Genomic DNA, 12693 nt, shown 5'->3' on the forward strand with positions numbered 1-12693 from the left:
CAGGTCTTGTCTGAAGGCTCTTTGTCAAGTGAGGTTAACAGGGGTAGTAGGTCAGCTAATACAAAACTGTAACCCCCTAGAAAATCACTAGTCTTCTGAAGTAGCTCCACAGCTCTATCCTTCCTCAACTTCAGCATCTCCTGTTGTTCCAGGCAGAAAGTGGTTTCAAGGCTGAATCACTAACAAAGTGGTCACTTTTACAATGGAGAAAAACATCTTGGTATTGACAAATGCATTCGAGAACTTCCTTCATATATGAAAACTTACATAGCTACTGTACTCTATTACAAAGTGGTGATATGTATGAGAGTACTTGTAGCAATATACTAAGAAGAACCCGATTCATGACAAAATCGAAATAATTATCTACAAGTGTCTGAAACCCTCTGCAACATCATTTGTAGAAGGGTGGGGGAAGTGAGAAAATCAAAAAGAAACTCTGCCACATTAGAAGATCAATACTTGAGGGGCTTGTACGTGGTATGTCTAATTATAATCTACTGAGATCCTTTTAAGCATTTTCAACTCCTCTTAAACATCTTTGCATGAGAATTCAGCTTTGCAGTAGTTATTCAAGCACACTAACTATGTGACCCAGGAAACAACTGAGATTTTAGCCAAGGTTCTTGGCCAGGAGTGGAGGCTGGAAATGAGTCATTATACCAACTCAAGCAGGTATGCCTGGGCTGATACAGTCCAATCTCACCTCAGATCACTGATCAGACAAAGCATGTTTTATTTTGAAACCTAAGCTGACAAAGCAGAAAGAGTAACAAGTTCAACTGGTGAGATAAAGACGATCACCCACAACAGGCTGACACTACCAAAATACATAACACAAGTATGATCTTACAAGCCAACAGTACAACTAAGTTTAAACTGATTTAACTGTGAAGTAGAGTTCTCTGAACCTAATGGATTATGATAAGGAAAAAAGTTGTCTTAAAAGTCAACAAGAATTCAAGGAACAAATTATAGGTAAGGGAATTAAGTTCTAATATGGGACACTAGCCTTAGTTTTTGGGGGTACCAAACTGTAGGATTACAGCAAAGGGCTCGAAGTGAGGCACCAGCTTAATGCCAGCCCCTTTGTTGTCCATCCCACCCCCACCCCCAATAAATCACCCTCAGCTAGCTCTCATGAGAAAGTTCCTTGGAATATGACAGTGTTATTTTGGCATAAATCAAAACTGGATTGTCTATTTCCTCAGCAATCCTAACCCCACCAAGAGGTTCTCATGACCCATGCATCAAAGAACACAAAAAGAAAAATGGTAGGGATATCGTGCCTTTATAAACTGGTATTGACTTCTGGAGTTTGAGAGCCCTCTTTAGGAGCTGGCATACAGGACCAGATGGTTTGCCTGGTTGTTTTGGGGGTTGGTTTTTTTTGTTTATTTCCCCCCACCATCTTTCTACAGTGCGGCATTTCAGATGGAGAGTAGAGAGGACAGTACACCAAAAAGACCACTTGAATTCCTCATGGAAATTAAACATTTTCAATCTTTGACCCAAGAAAAAACATTTGGGGAGGGAGGGGGGACGAAATCTATCAATCCATACTATTTCAAATTTTTGGCACGTGCAACCACAGTGCTGTGCTGCAACAGTGTCCTACTGCTGAAAGCAATCACTGTCACCTTTAAATGGCCTTTAGAACTTACTGTTATTTTTCCATCAAGTTCTCATCCTATTTCAGATCTAACACTTTTTCTAGCCATAACAGACTCTAAGAATACCAGCCTGAGATGGAACAGCTTCATTTGGAGGAAAAATATTCTAGGAGCGAGTTGATTCTTTGAGCAATCTTCACAATAAGCACAGTCAAACAATTGCAAAGGTTATACGGTTTCCAAAGGAGGGAGCAAAAGCAGCATGTTCTTTCATTTGAATTCGTATGAACATGGAGGTAAGAAATCCTAAACAGCTCCATTCCTGTTGATTTAAGCCTAGAACACATCCCCTATTAGTAAGGTGATGCCTGATGAGGAAACCTAAGTACTAGTGGTCTCCCAGAAGCCTGAAAGGCTTGGCAATTTCAAGAAAAACAGTGAAACAAGGGAAGAATAAAATTCTCCATTGGGGTGCAGCACCTTAGCATAGGTGATTTGGGAATCCAAGATTTCATCATATGGTAAATTAATACTACAACAAATGAAGGTCATAATGACAGCTTTGTAACCATTAGCTTGGGGCCCAGTGACATGCAAATGCAGTGATTATGCTGCTTTTAGAGCCAAGTTTTCACAGCGTTGCACCTAAGCTAATAAATGGTGCTATGAGCACCAGCTGGGCTTATCTGCAATTCACATAATGCATTCCCTGATAATACAAAACTGAATGGAAATCAAGTAGACAATTGCAATAAATTTCAGGCTTCTAAAATGAAGCAGAAAGACTAGTTCCATCCCACTGCTACATGAGCGAAGAAAAAGTGGAGCAATAACTGTGAGTATCCTTTATACCGTCAGGAGGCCTCTGATGAGGTATACAGGTGCTAAGACAACACTGAGCAAAAGACTAGAGTTTACTGCCCCTGAGATACTCCTACAGCTGGATTCCTGTGAACAAGTGTTTGAAAACCCCAGATGCTAGAAATATGTCCTAACTGGGCAAGCTACTGAGCATGAAGAGGTATGTTAGAGTTACTGGCCTCATTTGCACAGTTGCTCCTGTACACAAAACGTACAAGGTAATCAACAGGCAAATCAGACCAGAAGAAAGGTAAAAGTGATTTTCATCCTGCCTATAAAATCCTACAAGCATTTTGCAAATTTAACCACATTGGATGACCAGACATTACATTAAATTGGGTGTGCATAAATTGATTCCAGGGTAATTGAGAACTGTTAATCTTGCCGCCTACCCATGCCTAAAACAGACTGTGAATGCTGCAGAGAGGATGTGCTACACAACACTGGTTTCCAGGAAAAGCCCAGCTGGATATATTTTAAACAAAGCCAAAACCCATCAAACTATTTCCTGGAAATCAGTACTAGCAAAGCCTGTCCCTTTTCACCCTTTTGCGTTCCAACAATGAATGAATATTAGGTTTTCCTGGAATCATTAATTTCAATGCAAGGCTCTAGTAAATTCCAAGGAATTCACCTGCCATCAGAGACAGTCCCAATATAGACCTGTTGGAATTTAAATTAGTTTGGTCACTCTCGGTTTCTAATTCTGATGCACAGACTAAGATTACAATATTAAGTGACAACTTAAGGAAGGGTTTTCTCTACTGAAATAAATTGCCCTCCAAAACACACAAAAACTGAGGGTGGTGCTTTTTTGTGTTTGTTTTTAGTACTACATTTTGGACCTAAGTTTACATTATGCTTTTAACTGTGATTACCTTCAGAAACACAAGACAGAAAATCCACATTTTTTTATGTTTGTGTTTGTTTTTAGTACTACATTTTGGACCTAAGTTTACATTATGCTTTTAACTGTGATTACCTTCAGAAACACAAGACAGAAAATCCACATACTTCAATTCCATGACTTTCAGGACAAGTTCATTCAGCCCTTTATGAAATACTTCCTCGCACTACATAATTTTGTTTTGCTCACAAAGCAGGTCATCACACACTGTTCAGCTACTCCCACTGCCTTTGCTTTGAGCTTTTCACCTAAGCAATTATGAACTACTTCAAAAAGCTAAAGCTAAGCCTTTTGCTTCATACTTAAGAAACTCATAATCATCTAGTTGGCTCTTTAGAATTCAAATAACAAAAATGTTACTTTCCACACCGAGGTCACAAACCTGCCAGAGACTACCCCAGGGTAACCCCAGAGCTCCTCTGATTTGCATGTATCAATAAAAAAAAAAAAGCATAAGTTTCAAGCCTTTTCTACACACTAGTATCTGCATTCCCTTACCAAAAGATGATTGGGCTGTCAGCCAGCAGCTTGAGAGATTCAAATATTTGAAAATCACCAGAAACTGTTTCAAAACAAGTAACTGAGCACACACCCCCCGCCCCCACACCAAAATAAAACCTGGCTCCCAGACTAGATACACTGCAACGTGCTCTCATCAATTCATTTGCAGGCAAACAAAGCTTAAAGCAGCGAAGTGTGAGGATAAGTACTGTACGTTCTAGACCTCACATGATCACTTTTCTATTTGTCCGATATCGGAAACAGCTATTCCAACCTAAGCACTAGAAATGTGATTTGCAGAAGTACACTAAGCTGAGATTTCTTCAACACCACAACTTTTTTAAACAGGATTTCCTATTTTTCATTCTTACGTAATATTCGCTGGCACTTCTTACTAGCTCTATCCACAGACATCCTATGTACAAAACAAAAACAGAATACATGCATCCCTTTCCTGCCAGCCATGACCAACACACAAACTCAGAGGTTTTCAGTTCATCTGTCCAGGAGGTGTACTTGTTAAGCAAATGTCTTTCAGGGCAAGATGCAATGCTAAGTTAATTTGTAAAAAACATTAAGGCTAAATTTTGTTTAGAACTAGGATAATCAGTTGCTAACAAACTCTGTGCTTCAACGTCCTCTGTGACAATCTTTACCAAGAGCCTAATATCAATAATGTATTCCCAAATTAGACCTACTGCCCAAGGCCCTCTTTTTGTACACTCTCATGTAAGAGTCAGGACTGCTCCCACAGAAAAGAACTACTGTAAGCGGTCTTGCACCTTACATACTGGTCACAGAACAAGCGTTTCACAAAAGCTGTGCAACAGAAATATAGCAACTACAGTATAGAGTAAATGCACCAACACCTCAGTCACCCCTTCATAATCCTCAAGTACCATGAGTACAGACCAATATTTAAACCTTCATTCTAATGTCTTGGTAGATTTCTGCAAATGTTTGACTGTTCTCTTTTGTATCAACTTCTAGTTTATACACAGAAAAATACAAGGCTGTCACATTCTCAGGTGACATAAACCAGACTAGCTCAAATAACATTAATGAACACATCAAGTTTCAAGTTGAGATTTAGCCAGCAATCCTTATTCGGATTTTTATCCAAGATTTTTACTTCCAGATTCCAGAAGTCAGTTTTGGAAGTAGTGTAAATTTGAAGTCTTATACTTTTAACCAATATGAAATACCTATTACTCATTAAACTCCAATGAGAATATTTCTGTTTTGGAATTAAGTACCTTATTATGAATCAGCTTAATTCTACCTCACTGTGCTCACACGAAGAAGCTACCGTGAAGTAGTTTTAGGCATTGGTTAATTTACTGCATCTTAGGTAATCTACCATAAGATGACCTGCGCTTTACTCCAGAGCTGCCTCCAAAGAAGCCTTCCTTTTTTTTCTTTCCCCCTCCCACCCTTGATCATTTGTTTGCATTAGTGACATGTCCTTCCCGCCCTCCTATTTTCTGCTAGCCAACTGCTTGTGTGGCTGCACAGAGAACCAGAAACCAGCAACTGGAAAACAAACTCCCTTAGCATTTTAAGAGCCAGACTGGCTCCCCAAAGCAGTTGAGAAAAATGGCACTCAAATCAGCAAGAGTAAGCCAATTCACTCCACCTTTGGAGCAAAGCTCACTAGTATTCAACACTGTGCTGAGAGGGCTCACGCTAAGAGCAAGAAGTAGCTTGCAAACTGCAAGTTTCAACAGTAGCCTTCTTAACAGTAATTAATTCCTCTGGGGAGTAAAGGCCTCTAAAAATATTTTACAACTACTCAAAATTAGGATTATCTATTCCAGACTAACTGCTGAAGCAGGGAAGACTTTTCACCTGGTAACAAAGCTTTTGTGAATAGGTCTTACTATGAATTCATTCTTTTTAATTGCTATCAGCTAATCAGAAGTCAGTACCTCAGATTATTCACCAGCTAACCTGCTAGTGTTCTGGACTCCAGATGAATTCAAAGTCATCCAGCTTGTGCTCTGGTTCTCATCCACAAGCTTTTCTTTGCAAGCGCTTAGGCTAAAGAGAATTAATAGCATGCTTCCAAATCAAAACACAGCCACCGGAGCAGCATCAGACAGCCTCCCGCTGCTGTCAAACTCAAACCAGATCCTTTGATAAGCATTTCTTTAGCTGCTGACGCTGACATATGCAGTCTCTTTCCCCCAGACCTTTGTTTCTGCAGCTGGGGCACCTCTCAGCACGTTGATATAACTGTTGATGCAGCTCTGCAGTGAACCAGATGAGGGAACTACTACGCCAAAAAATAATCCAACTAAAAGAAACATTATTTTGTTTAACAACACAGCAGTACTAGCATAATATTTGGGGCATTCAGAAGACAAGGAAAATAGCAGAAAACTTTGAACAACCCTGCTCCCAAAAGAAATGCTCAGGCTACAGCCTCAGCCACATCATTTCTCACTGGCCATTATTTCCTAGTGGTTACCTTTTGTTCTTCTCTTTCTGTTGCGTTTTGACACTTCTCAATCTTCCACTGCCGCATGAAATCTCGTAGATATCCAAAGAGAGTGAGAACACCATAGCCTACGTAGGTCAGCACAGCAACCAGCATTGGTGTTTCTTCAAAAGCTTCATTGAAAGGCCTTTTGTATAATCCTCCATTGTGCACAATATGATTTATCTATAGCAAAAATTTAAAGAGAGGCACGTGTGAGATATTAATTCAAGAAATGACAGATAGGCATTTCAGAGTAGTCCCTGGCCCTCCGATCAGCTATAAGCTCTGCATCCCTCCTGCCCAGCTCAAAGTACTTGCAGCTAGGTTCAGCCATTACTGATAAATACTGTCAGTCTCCATATACAAGGTTGCCAAGTTGTTGATGTAACCAAAGTCACAGTTACCAATTTAGTGCACTTTAATCTAACATCTCATTAAAGTTCTTTAGCTTGCGAAGCTATACTGAGAGCACTGTTTACATCCAGGCCAACCGAAATGAAAAAACCGCCTTCCCCCTTCACCAAGAACTAGGTAGGCACAAATAACAGAACAGTGAGGCTTCCCAGGCTCACTACAGGGAAAAGTAAAATAGAAACAAATAGTTTTATTAATCTAAACAATGTATTCTCAGAATTTTCAAAGAACTGAAAAAGTAACTGGAAAATATCAAAATAGACTCAACTTTGGAAGCCTATATCACTGTAACAAAACAAGCATAATCTGTGTCTCCATAGCCATTAGCCTAAAGATGCTGATGTAAACATTGTACTCATCCATGAGGTGGACATGACACCACAGACAAAAAAGTCATTGTATACACAGTCTCAACATTGCATATATGTCAGCACACAGAACAAAGCAAGGCTTTCTGCATAAAATCCACACTAAAAGTCATCTTGCTGCTTACATACCATCTCCTGATGATAAGAGCTTGATTAGTTGTATAATACATGCGCATGTCCATCTCGAGTATTATTACTGTAATACATAATATTTGTGACTATTACAGGAGAACTCATAGCTACAAGGCAAGGGCTCACTGAACTTAACACTGGGAAGAAAAACATCATGGTTTTAACTAGACTACTTGTTCAAAGAATTAAGTTAAAGATTAGATCTCAAAAGTCTATGTATCAAAACATAGAAACCCAGCCATTAGATGCAAATTGCTATCCGTATTCCTAAAAGTTATGGAATAGCTATGCTATAATAGAATAACTACATGTGAATGAACGCTCTCCAAATCCCCCATCTGTATCGTCAAAGGTGACAAGTCTTACTCCTTGCAGAATACATTTATTTTTGGCAGTACTCCTAGCCTTCTAGTAGGTAATCTAAACAGATTAAGATTAGTGTACAATTCTGCAGCTCTCTGGTATCCAAATACATTATGAAGGATGTTGCCAGATGTGCGTGGGAGCAGCTAGAAGACAAGAAGGAAACCAAGATAATATTGGCATTTATTGAAATGTATTAATACTAACACCACACTGAACAGAGGGCTACGACAAGGATGCATTTAGGATGTTGCTTAAATTTCTCTGGACTGTACTCAAATTGCATCTTGTAGCCCAATATAATAAGAAATGTATTTTAAAAAATATTTTAATCAAACAAACATCAACACCTAGGGAAGAGGTTGATCCTAAATATATCAAAAAAGGACAACAGCAAATAATTAATGAGGGGTGGGGGCCAGCAGACAGAATAAAACCAGTTATTCACCTATGGCACTCATACAACCATATAGGAAAGGAAGCCAGAGTTGTACTAACCTCTGTAACAGCTGATGAATCAATAAAGGCACATGTACTTGCTGGCCTCACCAGACACTGCATAATTTGGAAAGCACCTGATCATCTCAGGTTCTGGAGCAAGTCTGCATTCCAAGCCTGGCGTTAATATCTTGAAAGTAATTTTTCAGAAGCAAGGGTCTGTTCTTAGGATACAATTATGCTACAGCTATGCAGTCACTGAGTATAAACTGCACCAGCACCTTCCTCCTGACACTCATTTCTACCTCTTCCCTTTTGCTGACACGGACATCCAGAACAAAGTTTCAAGCAGAGCAAATCCTCAATTCTCACCATAGTTGCGAGGACTTTGGAATTGGTGCGAGTGTGGAAACAGAACAGTGAAGACACAGTAGGAACTTCTCTTTCAGCAGCAGAAGCACTTACCCCAGATGTAGATAACTAAATTGTAGTGCTTTGAGGCCTGGTTTAATACTGCAGTAGCTTTAAAAACATACAGTGGTGGCTTAAGTTAGAAAATTACCATGCTTTGGAACAGGTGTAGGAACACTTGCTTACCACACTGCAGCTCAGATGACGGCAATTTAAAGCTTTAATGCAGGCCACAGGTTCATACACTGTTTTCTTCAGGAACAGTGCCAGCCAAGGGAACTGCCCCTGCCCCACTCACTCCCACTTTGAGTCCTCTGCATCACCCTCTGGCTTGCACAACTAAGGCTAATCTGATTTTCAGCACAGCATGCCTCCAACACTGAACTGATCCAGGTTGGAAACGTAATTGTTTGCAGAAGGTTATTTATTAGACCCTAATAATCTTTACAGCGCCACTCCACAAACTCATTCGATAGATCTCGGCAAACAAGAACCAGCAGCGGCTGGGGAGAGAGGAGAGGCAGCAGCACCATGACAATCAACAGACTTGGTGAGCCAACGCTGCACAGGAGAAACCATGAAAGCTTTCTCTTCTCTCCTCTTCTCTACTACTCTCAAGATTGCTTAACTGTATCACTGTAGCTCCAGTTCATGAAACCGTAGAATTTTATTGCATCCAGATCTAAGAAAGATCATGCACCAAAGCTCCAATTACTACAATTTCACAGCTTGATGAATTCAAGTTGAATTTTGCATCTTCACACTGACAGACCATAGCAGCTATTCAGGAGCAGGCACAGGAGAGACCTGCCACCTGTGGCTGTCTACTAATAGCTGATTTCTGGATAAGCAGACAGAAAACTGGCAGCGACTACTTTGCAAATTACCTAGCATCTAATAAACATGAAAGCTTTTAATGTCTTTCCCAGGTAACTGGAAGTTCATCTGGAAGAGATGAAAGGCTGCATCCTAAGGGTACAGATCTGAGGTCAGCTAATACCAAAAAATCGCTTAAAAAAACCCACCACCACCAAACCCAAACCTATACACAATCTTAATCAGAATAAAAGCATATCAATTTTTTTGCAGGTCTTTAGAGGCACCCCTGCTTGTGACAAATGCTAAAACTAAACAAGTTATTCCACACAGTCAAAAACAACATTTCACTGAGAAAGGCCCTTTTGGGAATACCTGTATTGATTCAACACATACTCCAATCAATTTCACCTCCCAGTGTTCTTCTACCAATGTGTTCATACATCCTTGTACTCTCACATCAGCTACCATGTAAGCCGAGAAGCTCTATACTATCCTATCTGAATTAAACATTAAAGAAATACTCTGAATGCAATTCCACGGACTTTTCATGAAGCATACGATGACTACAAATACACTCTAGAATTGCCTATAGAAGAGATATTTGTAGCCACATTTTAGAGAATGCCTTATGAATCCATCCGTTAGCCTTCAAATAAAGGCTTACATGCTGCGAGCTCCAAGCCTGCTGCCAAAGAGCAGCAAGTTCAATTCCAGAGACCAAGAAAGAAGGTGGCTACAGCTTAGTGATTCATTTCCTTTTCTGGGAGGGGGAAAAAAGCGTGCAAGATTAAGACTATGGTTTCCACAAATCTTATAACAAAGATACCATTCAGAGGGACCTGGACAAGCTCAAGAAGTGGGCCCATGTGAACTTCATAGGGTTCAACAAGGCCAAGTGCAAGGTCCTGTACCTGGAACGGGGCAACCCCCAGTATCAATACAGGCAAGGGGATGAAGGGATTGAGAGCAGCCCTGTGGAGAGGGACTTGGGGGTACCGGTGGATGAAAAGCTGGACATGAGCCGGCAATGTGCTCTCACAGCAGGGCCAGCTCGACTGTCAGATCCCCTAGTGTTGAGTAACCAGGGGGCTTTTGCTAAATGTGTGTCCCAATGTTTGAATGTCCCAGCACCCATTGTTCTCAGTGTAGTCTTTAACAGTCCATTGTACTGTTTGATTTTCCCAGAGGCTGGTGCATGATAAGGGATGTGATATACTCACTCAATGCCATGCTCTTTGGCCCAGGTGTCTATGAGGGTGTTTTGGAAACGAGTCCTGTTGTCTGACTCAACTCTTTCCGGGGTGCAATGTCACCATAAGACTTGCTTTTCAAAGCCCAGGAGAGTGTTCCAGGCAGTGGCATGGAGCACGGGATATGTTTCCAGCCATCCAGTGGTTGCTTCCACCATCGTAAGCACATGGTGCTTGCCTTGTCAGGTTTGTGGGAGTGTGATATAATCAATCTACCAGGCCTCTCATATTTATATTTCAGCCATTGTCCTCCATACCAGAGAGGCTTTAACCACTTGGCCTGTTTGATTGCAGCGCATGTTCCACATTCATGGTTAACCTGTGCAATAGTGTCCATGGTCAAGTCCACCCCTCAATCATGAGCCCATCTATATGTTGCACCTCCTCCTTGATGGCCTGAGGTGTCATGGGCCCACCAACCTAGAAATAATTCACTCTTATGTTGCCAGCCCAGAACCACCTGAGCCACTTGAGTTTTAGCAGCCTGATCCACCTGCTGGTTGTTTTGATGTTCTTCAGTGGCCCGACTCTGGGGTAAGTGAGCATCTACATGACGTACTTTTACAACCAGGTTCTCTACGCGCAGAACAATATCGTGCCACAATGCGGCAGCCCAGATGGGTTTGCCTCTGTGCTGCCAGTTGTTCTGTTTCCATTGCCGTAACCACCTCCACAGGGCATTTGCCACCATCCATGAGCTAGTATAAAGTACTGGCCATTTTTCTCATTCAGCAATATCCAAAGCCAGCTGGATGGCTTTCACCTCTGCAAGCTGACCTGATTCACCTTCTCCTTCAGCAGTTTCTGCTACTTGTCATACAGGACTCCATAGAGCAGCCTTTCACCTCCGATGCCTTCTCACACAACAGCAGGACCCATCAGTGAACAGGGCATATTGCTTCTCATTTTCTGGCAGTTTATTATACAGTGGGGCCTCCTCAGCACGTCACCTCCTCCTCTGGTGATATTCCAAAACCTTCGCCTTCTGGCCAGTCCATGATCACTTCCAAGATCCCTGGGAGACTGGCGTTTCCTATTCGAGCTTGTTGTGTGATCAGTGCGACCCACTTACTCCACGTAGCATCAGTTGCATGATGTGTAGAGGGGTCCTTCCCACTGAGCATCCAGCCCAGCACTGGCAGTCGGGGTGCCAGGAGAAGCTGTGCTTTGGTACCAACCACTTCCAAAGCAGCTCAAATTCCTTCACATGCTGCCAATATCTCTTCCTCGGAGAAGACACCATTGTGTGGCGATCAGCACCTGTTGTTCTTTGACCCTCAGCAACCCCACTATAGAAGGGTCCTTTGAGAAACTGGGCAGGGTAGACAGCTGTTTAATTTCCTCCGTCTCCAAGGCAGCTATGCCAAAAGCCCGCTGTTACCCTTTTGGGTCCTTGAAATACCCTCTCCTGAGGCAGTCTATGCCAAGGATGCACGGGGCCTCTGGGCCAGTCGCAATGGGGTGCTTTTGCCACTCATTCCCGGTTAGGCTCACTTCGGCCTCCAATATAGTCAGCTGTTGGGATCCCCCTGTCACTCCAGAAATACAGACAGGTTCTGCCCCTGTATGGCTTGATGGCATTAAGGTACACTGCACTGGTGTCCCCTAGAGCCTTATACGCCTGTGGGGCTGATGTGCCAGGACATCAAATCCATACAGTGCAGTAAACTCAGTTGTCCGTTTCCTCCACCTGGCTGGAGGCAGGGCCCCTCTAGTCCTGGTCACAGTATTCGTTACTTCTTGTAAATACAAATCAGAAGTCACTTCATTTAGATCAGGAACTAAGATAAGGAATAAGATCAGCCCTTCTACTCTGTCTGGGGAACTGCTCACTGGAAACTGGAGCAGCAATTCTCCTAGGAGAACCCCCTTTTGTGGTTTTTTTTCCTTGCAACTCACATACCCGTGCCTCTAGGGTCAAGCTAGATTTTCCATCCCGCTTCCTCATGTCCTCCCCATGGTCACACAGACAAAACCACAGGGTGGCCTGTGGTGTGTACCCACTATATTCTCTCTCTTGAGCAGAGGGATACTTACTCCTAATAGCTGAGATACTGGTCTGTAGAGGTGGGGAGTAGGACATATCCCGTTTGAGTTGCTGGACCTCCTGGGACAGTTTCTCCACAGCCGAGAT

General features: G+C 42.0%; 1 protein-coding gene across 1 annotated transcript in view; it reads right to left on the minus strand.

The window, feature by feature from the left end:
• The window catches only part of SPTLC2 (serine palmitoyltransferase long chain base subunit 2), a 76574-nt gene that overhangs the window by 56186 nt on the left and 7695 nt on the right, over positions 1 to 12693 (minus strand). Inside the window, exon 2 of the mRNA XM_087747413.1 lies at positions 6353 to 6547. Coding sequence (XP_087603539.1) covers positions 6353 to 6547 — 195 coding nt within the window. The remainder of the gene's footprint in view (positions 1 to 6352; positions 6548 to 12693) is intronic.

Source organism: Nipponia nippon, unplaced genomic scaffold (genome assembly GCF_047370975.1).
Source record: "Nipponia nippon isolate SJK-2023a ecotype South Korea unplaced genomic scaffold, ASM4737097v1 scaffold_11, whole genome shotgun sequence".
Classification (NCBI taxonomy): Eukaryota; Metazoa; Chordata; class Aves; order Pelecaniformes; family Threskiornithidae; genus Nipponia; species Nipponia nippon.